The sequence below is a fragment of the Numenius arquata genome, chromosome 14 (assembly GCF_964106895.1).
Source record: "Numenius arquata chromosome 14, bNumArq3.hap1.1, whole genome shotgun sequence".
NCBI lineage: Eukaryota > Metazoa > Chordata > Aves > Charadriiformes > Scolopacidae > Numenius > Numenius arquata.
The window spans coordinates 10,675,270-10,691,866 of NC_133589.1; the positions used below are offsets into that span (position 1 = coordinate 10,675,270).

The window sequence follows — 16,597 nt, forward strand, 5'->3', positions numbered from 1 at the left end:
CCGGGCCACGCCCCGCCGCTCGCACCTGCGCGCGGAGCCACGCCCCAGCGGCCGCTGAGGTGGAAGGCGGGAAGGCCGCCGCCATCAGGGCGGTCACCGCCCTCCGCTTATCTTTGGCTGCTCCTTTTCGTTGAGGCCCGGTTCCTACCGCCGGCCTCTCCCCGCCAGCGGCGCCCCCCGATAGGCACCTTCCTCCTGCCCCTGCCTCGTCGAGGCGGCTGGCACAGCCGGTGCTTCTCCTCTTCGTTAGAGAAGAGCAGGAGCAGGTGCTGAAGAGTGGTCTGTGGTGGCTGTTGGCGTTTTGGAGCCAAGGCATCCCCTACAAAGGGTGGTCACTGTCCCTTTCCTTGTGCAGGTAAGCATGAGGCAGACACAGCTGGACCCGTTAAGTGTTTCCAGTTGGTGCAGTGTCACCCTGTGAAGGGGGGTGAGGCCTTTGCCTTAGTTTGCTGAGACACCCAAGAAGGGAGGCGCTTCAAAAATAGACGGTCTTGAGATGCATGTACCTGTTGCAGACCTCCACACTTGCAAGAGGAGGCAGCCATTAGTAGGCTGCAGAGGTTTGCAGGGCTGTTATAATATGCATCTGCAAATAGATTACTTTACCATAATAGGCAAGATACATATTTCAGTTCACTCTTGTGTCAATTAGTGACCTAGTACCTATCTTTTAACACTCCCAAGTCCTCAAGTGCAAAAACTATATTCACCTGTAGGCTCTCTTGAGCATACTCTCATGAGGCCCTCATATCTAACGGTTTGTTTAATGATGGGTAAGCCACACTTCCAGTAACTAGAAATATCAAGTCACAAGCAAGTCTGACAGGCCTAAGAGCATATGCAGCTTCCACGTGTTTGTGGAAATAGAGTGTGCCAAGAACGATGCCACCGAGGAAGACTATTCCTCCAATGACAATGAGTTCTATTGGTGTACTGTAAGACTGCAGACTCAATTCCTATCATAGCACTTGGCTCACTTACCATTGCTCTGGCTGAACACTGAGAATCAAGACTAGGTAAAGCCAATTCTTCATTAGTGACTGCCTGTGTTACTGACACAATTCCATAAAAAGACATCCTTGGGAAATGAAAAGCTGAAATCCTCTTAAAAAGAAAGAAGTTAAAATCATTCTAAGTACTTCAACAATACAATGTTTCACTTTGAGACACAATACCACTTCTGTCTTGAAAAGAATAATGGCACCAAAAAAGCCTATACTGCTATTCTTCCTGAGTATTTTCAAGTATCTTTTGGATTTTAAAGTTTAAACTTAGCTTCAGTAAAACATCTATGGTTGTATTTCTGTCTTACATTATGGGGTTAAATAACCTTCTAACTTTTGTCCTTCTCAAAAGTATAAGATAAAGATGATAATGTATCAGTTATCCAAGTTTGAGTGAGTTCATATACCTTAGTCTACAGGGGTTTATTCCATTAGAATCAGAATTGCTCTTACAAGTCAAGCTAATTTTAGGATTTCATGCTTATCCAGATGGCAGTAGGAATTCTAATAATCATATACAACCCTAAAAGAAGTAATCGTGGCCGTTTTGCTTAATCTGAAGATTGTTAGAGTGAGAAGGCAGATCTAATTACAACAGAATAACAAACACTGAGGGAATTTTAAATAAAAATCAGTATTAATAGTTTTAACTCAGTTTCTTTGGAAAAAAGAGCTATTTAAGTCATAGTTCTAGCCCTGTGGTGTTCTTATTGTGTGCACCAAACTCACCTCCCCCTAGGGCCCAAGATGGAATTAACTCCTACAAAATCAGTTTGTGAACAAGGTTATCTTCTCTGCGTTCCTCCTGCCAAGACTTTGCTTTGATAACATTCAGATATTTACTTTATTATTAGCTGTTATTCTTCCCAGTAATGCTGAATTTAAGGGCTAATCTGAAAGTGTAAGTTACATTATCACCCTCATCCTACCAAACCTGCACAAATACAGTGATTTCTATAAGCATGGCAGAAGGCTTACAGACTAACTACAGGCATAAATTAGTGTATGTTTTTTTCTAGATAGGTGATATTTTTCTTTATTTATCTGTCCATGGAAATTAATTTTTTCAGCAAGAGCTCAATATTGTTCAAAACACAACACTGCTGAAGTTACTAACACATTGAATATATCTCCATTTGATTAAAAAAAAAAAAGCACCCAGCCATATAAATCAAAGTAGAAGTTAATGTAGTTTTTAAGTTTTTCCTCTTTTGCAAAAAGAACAATTCAGCAAGCTTTTTTTGGGAGGAAAACAAGGTACTTTGGCTTCAGTTGAGTAGTAAGTTACAAGGTAGCTGCACCGAGTTGTTTCACAGTAGTTTTAGTTTCTAATACTTACTGCAGTCTTTTGAAAGACTTGCTTCCTGATTTGAGTTTATATTTGTGAGGAACATCAGTTAGCTTCCACTTTAATACAAACACGGAGAACAAATGAGCAATACAGAATAAATTCTAGTCAAAACCACCACACTGTGTGCTACTAAAGAAAATATTTTAGTCGTATCCTTATTTTAAACCTTTCAAATAAAAGCAAAGACTCCTTGCAGAAGCCTGTCCTTAATCTAATTAAGAGTTTAGGTTTAACTCTTGCAGCAAATTTTAATAATAAAACAGAACACTTTTTTTTTTTTAAATGAGAATGTTGATATTTTGAAAGTTACCAACTTCCTCTTCCTTTCTAGCCTCCATACAGCTGCTGTACTTTCAGTACTGCTAAAGAGGACATGAACTCGCACACATTAATGATACACAAAAAAAAATTAGTTATTACCCAGTCTCCACAAAGCAGTCAATGCAAGGATACATGAGCCACGTAAAGAAAGCACTGTTTGTTATTTCTTGAGGTGTTTCAAGAGCTTAGGTATCTCTTGACAATTCCATATTTTAAAATATTATTATTCTACACTCTTAATACAGAAAAAGATAACAGATACATTTTTCTATTAAAAACCCCAGAACCTTAGTCAAGGACAAATAGTACCCTTGAAAGCGTTGCGTAAGAATTTAACCAAAGCTCCTCTTCTAAATTCAGATTTATGGGGCTCCTGAGAGAACTTGTGGTCATACAGATTTATTATAAGACTGATAATTTTACTAGCCATATCCTATAAGACTTTTATAGTTCATTCCTCCATTATTTCCACCTTCAATTTTTAAATAAAATAAGGATTGCAAGGTCAAGGATATAGTACCTTCAATAATTATTCTGCTGTCTATTAAACCTTTCACCTTCTATTTCTAAAGTCAGTCGGAATAAATATCACAGAAATAAAAATGGTTGGTTTCTAAGAATTTATACATAAGCATACGAGATTTGCTTTAGTCTCTTGATGGTTATTTCCAAAAGCGTCCTTACAAAGGCTCAGATGTGACTACTGCACACCAGCTATTCACATAAGACTGAACTTAATACTCACCCATGTGCATTGCAGAGCTAAACCAGCTCAGCCCTCAGGGAGGTGTTTTCCATTTAGCTGCTTCTGACTGTACAGAAAATTCAGTTATCTTTGTTACAAGAGCATTTGTACTAAGGAAGTGAAGTGGTGGTTTGGTGCTTAGAGCTTGCTGGTTGAAATTAGTTAATTGGAAACAATTGTGTTTCACACCTGATTTGATTCTGCAACACATCAGCAACAGGCACAGTTTCAACTTGAATGAATGTTAGTTTTTCATATTTCCTCCTTTCTTGATTAGCAAAGTGACAGGTTTTCCCAAGGCTCTTAAACAAGCACGAAAAACATTACTAAGAAATAGTTTCCTGAATAAACATAACAAATTTAACTCCATCATTCAACACTGATCTTCAATACATATAGTCTGCTGAGAAATATTACCCCCCTGCAACAATGGTAACTTACTGCTTCTGAGCAAGGGTGACTACTGCAAATGTCTCCAAGTGAAGATCTGCGATAACTACGTCAAATTATTACTCACTAATTTTCTGAATTCTAAATATATATTTTTTAATAAAAGAGTACATTACTTCTAGGGAAAATAAAAATCACATCAGCAGTTTTACACCTTATTTAACTGTCAGAATCCCAGATAGTAAGCAACATAAAAGGAACAAATTCTGCTATGTACTATATGTATATATATATGTGTACACTTTTCCCCAAGGGGAAATATATAGTTTGCAGTTGTGTCAATTGGATGCTCTACCTGTCTTACCTGGCTGTATGAATTCCGATACTGCTATCAAAGGAAAGGCAAGACTAACTACTGTAGTCCCAACATAGATTGGCTCAAGGTGCTGCAGAATTTCAAGGCAGCACTTGTTAATATTTTCAGTGTGAAGAGTGTGTTTTTCCAGCACCTACAAGCTAGTATGGTTCACTAGCAATTACTCATACAGAAGTTATGATCTTCATTTCATAATTTTCTGCACATCTACAAATTAAGAAACATTTTAACATGAATGATTAAACACAAAAGCACATTTCCAGAAAGGAGGAGAGTTCTGTATCTATCCTCTTTCTTCTCTATTACAAAAACGAAGTAGCATTTTGCAGCCCAGACAAGAATTGATGCTTTTGGACAAGATTGAATCTTTTTGCTAGTATGGATCTAATGGGGATCATTGAGTCACACTTGCTTTTTTGGGTCTGATTATTTTGTTTCTTGATTAAAAAATGTTTATGGTACTAGAACGAGATCATGGGTTACAGAAAGTTGACACCACGGATCAAACAGAATCTTTTCATACTCTTTAGTGTTTCTTTTACCCCTTTTTATTTAGAAGCCAATTACTTTCTAGGTAGCAAATCTACTGATGTCCTAAACAGGAGATGGGATGGATTTTTTTGAACTCTGCAAATTAAACTGGTTACATACTATTTGATTAACGTTCTTGTCTCTTATGACTTTTTCCTATCTGGATTTGATTAAAACACTGCGAAAAAAGATTTTTACCACTAGGACTTTTTATCACAAATCTGCCTTGTATTCTCACTCTGAGAAGGATGTGAAGTAATCATAGAGAGAGCAACCATTTGGTTATTCTGTAAAATTTCAAATATATAAACTTTCAGTTCTGCCGTGTATATTTTTTATGCCTTTATGGGACCGGTTCACCTAGCTGGCACACCTGAAACTCATACAGGCTTTGGTGTTTTTCAGATGGAAGAGACCATAGTATTGTGACCAGCATGCAGCGATACCCTCAATTGTTCCGGCAGCAGAAATAAAGCCCAAAAGTGAAGGTAAGGAGATTTTTCTTGATGTCATAAAGTACAAATGGTCAAAGCATACAATGAGTAAAAAAGTGCATGCTTTTTCTTCTTTTTTTTTTTTTTTTAAACACATCAAATGCCCTAGGTAAAAATAGCTTAAACATACATTAAGTTTGGCTTGTTATCAGGCTAAATATCTGAATAGGATCAATAACTGTCAGCCTGTTTTCATTATATTAAACATTTTAAGAAAAAATGGTAGCGGCTATTTCACATTATAAATCACATGTTAAATAGATTGCTGCTCTTGGTATGCATGCTTCTGGCTTCAGCCCTTGACTGTTCTAGTATTAAGGTATGCTTTAGGAAGATGCAATACTTCTCAGCTTCTTTTCTGGAGTAGTGCCCTCCCTGCCCTTTGACACTTAAAAGAATTTGAGTGCTTTTAGTTTGGGTCAGGAAGAGATAAAAGGTAAGAAATAGAGCCTATTAAGATTGTGAGTTTATTTGTTCCAGCTCATCAGTTAGAAGGAAACACAAATGAATCATTACAGGTCTCTGAAAAAAATCTCTTGGGATCAGATTTTCTTAAGAAGGTATTTTACTTCACCAATATATTTGTTTACTAAAAAGACACCACTGAATGACTATATAAAATGTGTTACAACAGACAACATTCATGCTGACTGTGGCTTGCGCACTTTCTTGGGTGCTTGCTTTGGTGTTTTTGAAGACTTCTTGGCTGACTGTATTGATTTGCCAGCTTTAGGTGTTGCAAAAGGCTTTGCTTCAGGCTTTTTGGGAGTCTTTTTCATCTCTTTTTCTTTTATTGCTTCCTTTGGCATGCTGAGCTGCTTGGCTTTTTTCTGTTTCGGTGATGTCTGCAAGTCTGCAAGCTCTTCTGTAACTTTAAATTTTGGTTTTGGAGTCTCCAGAGCTAGAGGTTGTTTCTTTCTCTTACCACGGAGTGTTTTAGTTTTCTTGCCCGGGTTGTCATCTTTCTCTGGACGTGCTTCCATTTTCTGTATTTAAGACACACAACAAAATTATCCTTCCACCTAAGAAACATCTCTACTGTTTTTCAAGAAGAATAATTCATTATAACCATTATAAATGACAAATGTTTTCTATTGACTGGACTCTGCCTTAGCCCAAATAATCTGTTCACATTTCAGTCTGGAAGCAGAAGATTAAACACAGAACTAAATAATGAAAAAAATTAAATAATAAAGTAAATAGATATAACAAATGCAAGGATCCTCTTGGCCAGTGAAATCACTGACCTCTGCTGGCAGAGCTTTAAACCACAGTCCTCTTCTTGCCCCACTGCCAGGCTTAATAGATTATTGAATAGAGTCAGTTCTATTTGAAGTCCAGCTGTAGACACACAAACTGACTGCATTCCTATCTGTGCACTAGGCCTGGTATTCCCTAGAATTCATCACATATTCCCAAATGGCCCTCATGAACCAACTCTAACTGTATCTATCACAGGTCTCTGGAAACAGGTCTCTGGCAAACACATCACGTGAGCTAATCCAGACCTGCTGCAGAAGAGCAGCTTGAAGCAACCTGTATGAGTTTTTCTGATGGGCCTGCACATAATCATAGCTTCAGTTTGGACAAAAGCGCATCGTTAAGAGTTTAAGGATATGCACCAATCATGAATGCAGTGTAACTGAGTTGAATTTATAAGTGTTATTGTTTTATTCATCCAAATATTTTTCCTAGATATTTGTTAAACGTGTTATCAGTCTGGTTTTTGCAGACAGGTTAATGACATGATTCACATCATCCCTAATACTGACAACAGTAAGTCCGTACAGCATTTCATGCAAGCTGCTAGCTCTCAATTTATATTATGTGATTGTTAATGTTGTATATTACCATCCTAGAGAACGTTACTTGTTTTTCCTCAAGTTTTGCACTCCAGGCAGGAAATTATACATTAAAATTTGATTAAAAAAATTTTTGAATTTAAAATTTTATGATTCACTTGATTAAGTATTGAAAGCTGTTTCTCAATCATTTACCCTTTCTTCTGACTTCAGGCTTGTTACTCGACCCAGGCAAAAATTGCCACTACTCAGAAAAATACATAAAAGGACAATAATCACTGGCTTCCTCTGTCTGTAAGAGGAGTCAACTAAGAAATAAGAAAACCCTCAAGACAAAACAAACAAACAAAAATCTCCAAGGCACACCCTCCCTCCCCCCCTCAGCTCTTGGTTTCATGATATATTAAAAAAAGAAACAAAAAAACCCCAGTTCACTTAAAGTGTGTTAACACACACTCTTCCCTAAGGAGCAATGAACAATTTAAACAGTTCCAAATCTTAAATTTTAACTGAAATCTGAGCTTCTCAATATTATTCAACAATTACCTCCAGCTCAGCTAAGATGGTTGTTTGCATAGGCACCAGTTGTGGAATTTCTTCTTCATCATCATCATGATGATCATCTTGTTCTTGGACTGCTTCTACCTTTTCTTTTATTGCAAGCTCCTTGGTAGCAGCAGCCGCATCAATTTCAGCTGTTGAAGTGACTTGACTTGAATTCAGTTTTTTAGCCGACTTCTTTGGTTTCTTCTTTTCCTTCTAGAATTAATTGGAAGTACATCTCAGACAAACCCCCATAGCAGTTTTAAATGTATAATAACTGTTTCAATATGGTGAAAAATAAGAGAGTCTAGCAACATTAATTTAAATATTGCTGTTTAATACACCTGGACTGGTCAACCACATGTAAAATATGAAAAAATGCATTAATTTCAGAAGTTTATTATAAACAGCTCATAAGTAAACAATAATAATGTCCAGATTACAGTCTTTATTGAATATATATGCTCCAAATTTATTTTAGACAAAACATAAGCAGAAGTCAGTACAAAGGAATAGCTAGTATTTTTCTATTTCTTAAAAAAATAGGTGACCCTCCCCTCATATATACAAGTATATGAACTTGTGAATTATTCAGATGCCACTGATTAGCAAATAAATAATGGATGAATAGTCTGTATCTGTATATGTTAATGAGTGTATTTTCAGAAGGCAAATGTGAATAAACAATACAAGCAAGTGTTTTAAGAATGAATCTCAGCTCCCTACAGTTTAGGGCTAGAAATGCTTAACTTATTTCCAGTTTGCTTTACAACCTATCAGGGAGTTTCCATGATTTTGTTAGAATTACTGAGTATTTGAAGTGCTCAGAGTCAGAAGCGCCTAACCCATTTCTAGCCATAAATGCCTGGGATCAACTCCTAAAACATTTTTATCCAACACATAGGATACTATAGTGCATAAAAGGAAGGCAAAGAACTAGTCATCCTAATTTCATTTTATGGGAAGTTTGAAGAATTCTTTTTTTTACCTTTACTTGCTTTTTTACTTCCTTTTTTTTGAGAGATGGCTGGCTGTCAAGCTCATCCAAGTTGGAGATATTTGCAGTAAAAATTGGAAGTGAAACTGATTTAAGTGTTTTGAGGTGAAGAATTTTTACATTTTTCCAATTCTGCAACAACAAAAACAGTATGTTATGTAAAAATAACAAGGCTAAATTATGAACTGGTTTGGCTTTAACATAGTCAATCAGCAGTACCTTTGGTAACTTCTTCGCAATCACCTCAGCTACTGCGATGACATTATCCAGTATCTCATCAGCTTTCATTCCAGTGTGACCTACACGTGCTGTACTGAAAGAACAAAGGAGTAATATTTATATGTGGGCCAATAAACATGTGTCAAGTTACTTATTCTTAGGCATACTCAGAGATGAAAAAAAGCCCACTTATCTGCAATTATCTTCACTTTCATAAAGGATGGCTGGCTATTGCAGCAGTCTTTTGTAATAACAGTCAGAATAGATTTACCTGTATTAATCTTTCTGTATTTGGATATGCAACTTCTGCCTTATATTACTAAGCCTATTACCAATTTAGATAATTTTAGATACACAGTAAATGAAAAAAAGTTTTACAAGAACAGAATATTTTGGAAGTACTTTTTACCTAATTTAACAGAAATATTTTTCTACGATTGTATGTGCTGTTTGACAGCGACAGTTGCCTAGAAATTCCTTAGATATAAGGAAAAAGAGAAAAAAAGTAAAACTTTACAGTAAAGCTTATTAAGAAGTAGAACTACCGATTTCTTCATACAGGTTAAGGTGCAAAATGGCCCATATCTGGAATGCTGACTGTAATCTCTTCTATTCACATATTAATGGAATAAAAATAACTCATTTAAAATTCCTACAGTTAAGGTACAACCGTCCTTCAAGCAAAGTATTAATCTACTCATACTTACTAACAGCACCCTTTGTTGGTAACTGGGAGTGTAGTCCCCTGGATATGTTTTTGTAGTTCCTTAGCAAGATTTTTGGCTTTCAGGTTTACAGATAAAGGCACCCTAAAAAAGAAAGGAAGGGAATTTAAAAAAAAAAGCTACAAAAAAAACCTAAAACAAGCAAGCCAAACCAAAACCCAACCCACCAAAACTTTACTAAGAATAATCCAGTATGAAAAAAGATAATGCAAAACGGATACACGGAATTTAAACACCTACTTTTTCCTCTCATAAAAGTGTTTTCCTAGATGTGAGGGCAAGAGCCTTCTAATTCGGTCATCAGACAGGAAGAGATCAAATCTGTTCAGGAGGCGACGCTTTGCTTCAAATAGTTTATACTCTTTTTTGAGGGTTTTGTATGAGATGACCTGCAATGCAAGTAACAGTTTAGTTCCCACTGCTGAAAACACAGCCTGGAACACTTCTGAGAACTGCACAGAATTAACTTGAGCAACTGGTAGTCCACCATGGTGCGTCATTTTAGAATGCTGAAGACAACCCATAGCAAAAGGAAACAGTACTTTTCGTTTTAAGAATCAAACAATATAGACCTCCTGCACAGTAACTGTGAATCACCAAACAGAACTTGAATACGTGGTAATGTCTAAATCAAGGTTAAATACAACAATCAAGTTATTTTCTATTTTTATTACTAGTAGCATCAACAATCCAATCCAGCTGCAAAGAACTCAAATACTCTTTTACATTGTGAGATTTTCCAGTTGCTTACTCAAACTAAATATTGAGCGTTTGTCTAGCAGTTACATCTGATTGCTAGAGATCCTGTTTCAAACTGAAGAAATTATTCTGAGTAAATTTTGAAGTTTAGAAAAACTACAGTTTGAATAGCCAGAAAAAATCTTACTAGAGATCACTAGCTCAGAACCATTGAGATTGGAATATTAAATAGCAGAAAACAACTACTTTCCCTTTCCGTTGGTACAAGGGGAAAGAAATGTCAGTACTGTACTGCACCACCATATATCTCTCTCTTACCTGGCTAACACTTTTGATCCCATTCTGGATTAAAAGTTTCCTGTACAGATTTTCAGTCTGTTCTGCTGATAAATTTGGTTCATCCTTTGTGAAGAGGCAAACCTCAGCTGTTTCTGGTCGAATGCCGTGGGGCAGTGGTCTACACCGAAAATACGAGACGGACAGGGAATGTCAGGAGGACGTTTCTTCCAGAACTAGGTCCACACTGCGTGCAGAGATCACTACCCTTTAACGAGCACCAGAGGAGAGCTATGTATCTAGATTCTGATCGTTGTAAACTACTTGTCCTTGGCGGAACCTCTACTTTTTAAAGCACATGGAGCTGTAAAAGTGAAACAATCACATAGCATGGCTCCAGTCAGATACACCGCTGAACCCATCTGTCCTGCCAAGAGCTGCTACCACGCAGGTCCTGGGACAAGGACAACCATCCATGCTCCTCTCTTTATACCACGGCTGCATTCAGACAACAGGCAAGTCTTTGTAGTACCGAGGCCCAGATAAATATATGTAAACTTTCTCAATGTAGTGTGTTGTGACAGCTTAAAAGAAAACTTTTCATTCAGTTTTGGGTACCACAAGAAAGAAGCCGGAGTCTTTCTAATGATTTGGCAATGGGTTAAGACAAAGGGGAGGTTGATTCCTTCAGCTTCAAGGCTGAAAGGCACGTACCTTGTGACCGGCACCCCCCAAACCCAGTGCTGTCCGTGCGCACGAAGCGGGCACAGCCGAGCACCGGCGGCACCCGGAGCGGGGCAGGGCAGGGCAGCGCTCCGGCCCGACGGCGCCCGCTCACGGCACGGCGGCCGCCAAACCCCTTCAGGTCAGAATCCGCCAAGTGCTCTTTTCCGAGCCAAAGGACAGGAGCTACCCCGGTAACTACGAGGCCGACGGCGAATTTCTTACATTTTGATGACCTGTGCCACCCGCGGGACCTTCCAGACCGTCACCAGCAGCTGGATGTTCTCGCTCTCGTTGAGAAGCTGCGCGTTTCCCTTGGCCTTGCTTCTGGCGAAAGCCAGCAGGGCCTCCACCGCCTTCTTCACCTGCAACGGCACCGCCGCGGCCGCAGTTAAAGCCGGGACCGGACTCGACTCGACTCGACTCGACCCGACCCGTCCCCTGCCGCCCCGCCGCCCGCCGTACCTGGGCACGCTCCAGCTGCTCCGGGCCCCCCGCCATGGCTCCGCCGGCACCACGTGCGGTCCCTGCGGCTGCGCACAGCCGCCTTCCGGGGCACGGCAGGGCACCTCCGGGGCAGGTCGAGGGGGATGCACCGCCCTCGGCGTGAAGGCCGCGGGAGGAAAGGAGGCGCGAGGTCCCTCTCTCCTGCCTGCCCCAGAGGCGGGCGGGCCGACCGGTGCGAGCAGGGCGTTCAAGGCTGTGATCTGCCGGGGTTTCACAGCCTCCAGGAAGGGAGGCCGCGCTCCGTGTGCCTGCCTGTCCTGCAGTGAAAACACGGGTTTTATCGCACTCGCCTTGACCTATTGATGGTGCTGTTTTGGTCCAACCCGGGATGCTGGTGGGCACTTTTGCCTCCCGGGAAGATGTTTAGGTGGCTGTGTTTATCTTGCTGTGACCCAGGTCCTTTCCAGCAGAGCTGCTCCCCAGCCTGTCATTTCCCCACTCCTTCCCAAATGCAGACTTCTGTATTTGTTGAATATGGAAAGCTTTGTGTTGCCCAATCCCTCCAGCCTGTCTAGGTCTCTCTGTATATGAGCCCTGCCCTCAAGGGCACTGATTGGTCCTCAGGTCTGATGTCATCTGCAAGCTTGATGTGACCATGTTCCAGGCCACTGATGGAGATACTGAATAGAACGTGTCTGAGGGTAAATATCAGGAGTACTTCCCTGTTCGTTATTGGCCTTCAGATAGAGTACAAGCCATCATCTCTGCCCTCAAAGCCCCATTGTCCAACCAGCTGTTTGCCCTCTGGTTGGCCACACACCCAGACCAGAATGTTTAGGACAAGAAGATTGTGGGAAACTGTTGAAAGCTGAGCTAAAGCTGAGGAAAATGCCATCCACTCATTTCCCCTCGTCTGCAAATCTAGTCATTTTTTCATAGAAAGTAATCAGATTGGTCAAGATGATTTGCAGTTGGTCAATTCGTGCTGATTGTTCCCAGGCACCTCCTTTTTGTGCCCAAAAATGTATTCCAAGAGGACTTGTTCCATGATTTTTCCAGGGACCAAGTGAGCGTGACCGGTCTGTGGCTCCCAGATTTTCCTTTTGGTGTTTTCTGAAGGTGGGGGAACAGTTGCCTTTCTCCAGTCATTGCGACTCTCCCTCAATTTGCTTTTAAAGATGACAGAGTCTTGCTCTGACTTCACCCAGCTCTCAGGATCCTTGAATGCAGCCCAACTGGACCCAAAATCACTTGCCCCACTCAGCAACCATCCCACATGTCCTTGTTTGGCCTTTTCCTGCTACTGTCACAGTAGAAGCTCTTCTTGTTGCCCTTGACATGCTGGCCTGTTTCAATTGTAGGTGAGCTTTTATTCTAAGACAATCCCTACATGCTTGAGTAATGTTTCTAGATTCCTTCTTTACAGCCTGTCCCTGATTTTACCTCCTGTATTACTGTCTTTTTGCACTGGAGTGCTGTCATAAGTCCCCTGCTTAACCAAGCCAGTCTCCTGATATATGTACTTGTTTTCCTGAGTATTGGGAGGGATTGTTTTTATCTTTGGAGGAGGTTGTCCTTAAAGACCTGCTGCCAGCTTTCCTGAGCTCCTTTGCCCTTCAGAGCTGCCTCCCATGGGATCCTGCCTACCAATTCTCTGAATAAACCAGTTTCTCTCCTGAAATCCAGGGGCTGTGCTCTGCCACACATCTTCCTCAGCATCTTGAACTCCACTATTTCTAGGTCACTACAGTTGAGGCTACCACTGATTATCACACGCCAAAACATTTCTTCCTTATGTGTGAATAGTAAAGGTAGAACTGCTGCATCTCCGTTTCAGTTTAGAAATGCATCGACTGACTACATGGAAGTAGCTTAATTGCAGGATGCTTATTCCATCCAGTTCTATGCTGGGTAAGTGCATTGTTTTGAGATCATATCTAGGCCTCTTTTGGCCTCATTCTCACAGTGCTGTGTGTGCCCTGGCAGCTTTGGGCTGTCTGCATTCATCACACAGGTAAACTGCTACCTGGATAATGCAGCTATGCATAACTAGGGGTTAAATACACATGAAATTAGGAGTCTTAGTCATTCACTCTTCTTCGGTAGACTTTTTTCTTGCTCTTTGCTTTTCTAGTTATGGCTTTATTCCTTCTCATCAGATGTCTTGCAACAAAATTTGTTGCTCTGTCTGTGTGCCAGTACAAAGAGAAAGGAATTAAAACAGTCTCTTGGCAAGCTGCTTTTTGTAATGATTTATGTTTTCATTCTGCTGGAATAGTTGATATCTTCAAGACTTCCCCAGACTTAGGAAAGAACTGCATGGTCATATACTGATATTAAAGAGTGAAAAAAAAAATCCTGGAAAATGGAAGTTTTAATTTTCTATTGTGTGATTTGTCCAAATGAACAAAATAAATGAAACTGGCTGAGAAAGAGAAGCTATCCTTTGTTGCCATGTAGTCGTATGAAGTATTGACTGGAGAAATTACTGAAAGGTTAGGAAAATGCAGAGCAGCCAAACAGGGCAGACTCATTAAAATCTTTTCAGCAGTGGTAGAACATACGCATATGATATTAGTCCTGGTATTTTATAATCTGATAATTGTATTAGCCTTGCTCCTATCTCTGTATTGGCTTTGCATATTTTAGAGCAGCCATGTTTTAATAAAACATCAACATATTAGTGTGTCATGTTAAAACAGAACAGAAAAAGTCAGATGACTGGGACATCTCTGAATAAGCCAGGCTAGTCTTGTAAGATATGATTGAACAGTATGTTTGAAGCCTGACTGTACTGGGTCAGCATAGCATTAACAGGATAAAACTAAAGAGACTATTATTAGTGACTCAAATTCAAATTTTTCACGTATTAGTCTTATTCAAGTACATTTTTCTGCAACATTTTAAGTCTGTCGTGACTAAATTTTATTAGATGTGATTTAACTGACTTAGTATGATCATTTTCTCTTGAAAGGTGTTTGACATAGCTAATAGAGCTGTCTTGGAAAAATAAGTCAGTTTCTGGATATTTCAGCTTAATACAGCATGCAATGAATATAAACTATACAGAGTGTGTGTTTTTAATTTAGTAAGTTCACAAATAATAGCTATTCTTACAAGGGAAATTAGGTTTGTTACCTTTATCAGTGTTATTGCTGTACACTAAACATATTCCGCTGTAGCTCTCAATTTAACCTTGTCAGATGATGGAAGTATGTACTTTTCCTTGAGCCATGTATCACACTTATTTAATTTAAATGCTAAGACTTAAAATTACAGAATTGCAAGCCATTCTACCCATTACTTATTTAGGAGGATGTTTCTATATATCCCTAATTTTATACTTTGTCCTAGCAAAAGGGATATACAAGTAGCAATTGCTTCTGCTGTAAACAGGTCTATGAGGTTTAAGATTATTCTCTTAGTGTGCATCCCAAAAGCTCCAGTACCAGGCTTGCGTTCCTCCAGATTATTTGATGGCAGATGTAAAAATCCCAGGTCTCTACAAGTATACTTCTCGTAACAACAGTAGCAAAAAGAATATGCAGAAATTAGACCAGGAGTAAGTTGTTCCTTACAAAAGAGATCTCAGAAGAGAATCTCCCAGCTAGATCTGGAGTTCAAGCACTAGTTTTCTTTAGATTGTATTCCTTTGCAATCCTAGAGTAAGCCTCTAGCTATAATCTAATTAACTGCTTACAGTGCAGGTTATTCTCTTATTCAGAGACTACTTTCTCAGAAGCACAGAGGGACCTGTCTTTGTGACACAAGCTGCAAAGTTTTCTTATTTCCTTTGCCTATCATCAGTTCCACAGGCTTAGCAGATGACAGGAATGGTCTCAAGTACCTTTCTTCATCCAACAGTTAGTCCGTCATATCTCTTATTGCTCTTATTCAGAAATATGTGGACTTTTTTAGGTGTATGTAACTGATGCGAGATATAGAAAAATCCAATGTATGTTGGAAGTTGAGACTTTTTTGGGAAGGAAAGCCAGTGAAAGGAAATGTATTATTAAAAGTTACATATACACACACCAGATTTTGGGTTTGTTAGCATAAATTTCCATTTTATATTAAGACTAGGCTCCTTTCTAGCATTTCTTCAGAGGAAAAGAAGTATTTTGTCAGGTTTATAGCGCGTTAAAATAAACACAAGGAAAGAAACAGGTTCACAATATAAAATCTTCAGTAGTAACTCCAGTTTTGTTGGTATATTTTTCTTTACCAAATCCTCTATAGGGTATACAAAAACAGCAGAGTAAGCAAGAGCCTTTAAGTATCAGTTTAGGAAGAAAACAGTCTTGTCTGGAGTACATTTCATCTGCTTTAACATCATCATTTCAACAGTCTGCATTAAGAACCAAAAAGCCAGAATAATACAGAATCAAATACTTGGGACATTGAAACAATCTTTTTTTCTTAGGTAATATTCAATAATAAACACTTATAAAAACACGTTTCTCATAATTAACAGTTTTTAACATACGGACTGGTGCCATAAGTAGTCTGAAACAGAGGTTCTTCACTGAGCAATTTTCGCTGGGCTTTTATGCCACTGAAAAAAAAAAAAATCTGCAGAGGGGCATAAAATTCATGACCAGCAAATATCCCCATGGATAAACCTCCTTAAAGCAGCCATTTTTCTTACAACACTATTACACCATCACCAATAGCTTGTTGTTCAAGAATACAATTTAGTACCAGAATAAGTGTCTCAGGAAACCGGTGCCATCATGTTTGTGTTTCAGTTCCTGATTGTCTGCAAAGATGACCAAGGTAGCTGGAATGGTTTCAAGGAGGTAGTTGATGGCAATTTAGTCAACTGATTGGTGTACCCATTCCTCCATTGAGTGTGCTTTACTTCTTGTAACTTGCAGAAACAAAGTAATTATTTTCCTGTTGCAAAATAATTAGTACTGCTGCACATTCAGATTTCTTTTTTTTTTTTTTTTTT

General features: G+C 39.2%; 1 protein-coding gene across 2 annotated transcripts; it reads right to left on the reverse strand.

Annotated features, from left to right (window-relative positions):
• Positions 1 to 5,301: 5,301 nt before the first annotated feature.
• Positions 5,302 to 11,735, reverse strand: RSL1D1 (ribosomal L1 domain containing 1). Of its 2 annotated transcripts, none has more exons than XM_074158302.1 (9): positions 11,662 to 11,735; positions 11,422 to 11,561; positions 10,516 to 10,654; positions 9,739 to 9,887; positions 9,481 to 9,582; positions 8,774 to 8,867; positions 8,546 to 8,686; positions 7,561 to 7,773; positions 5,302 to 6,198 (listed from the first exon to the last, which is right to left on the reverse strand). In XM_074158302.1, the coding sequence occupies exons 1-9, from the start codon at positions 11,695 to 11,697 to the stop codon at positions 5,854 to 5,856; spliced, it is 1,359 nt and encodes a 452-aa protein (XP_074014403.1). In that variant the 5' UTR covers positions 11,698 to 11,735; the 3' UTR covers positions 5,302 to 5,853. The 2 variants fall into 2 exon arrangements, with proteins under 2 accessions (XP_074014403.1, XP_074014404.1); XM_074158303.1 differs by having other exon boundaries at positions 5,667 to 6,198; positions 7,561 to 7,770; positions 8,552 to 8,686.
• Between the last annotated feature and the right edge of the window lie 4,862 nt (positions 11,736 to 16,597).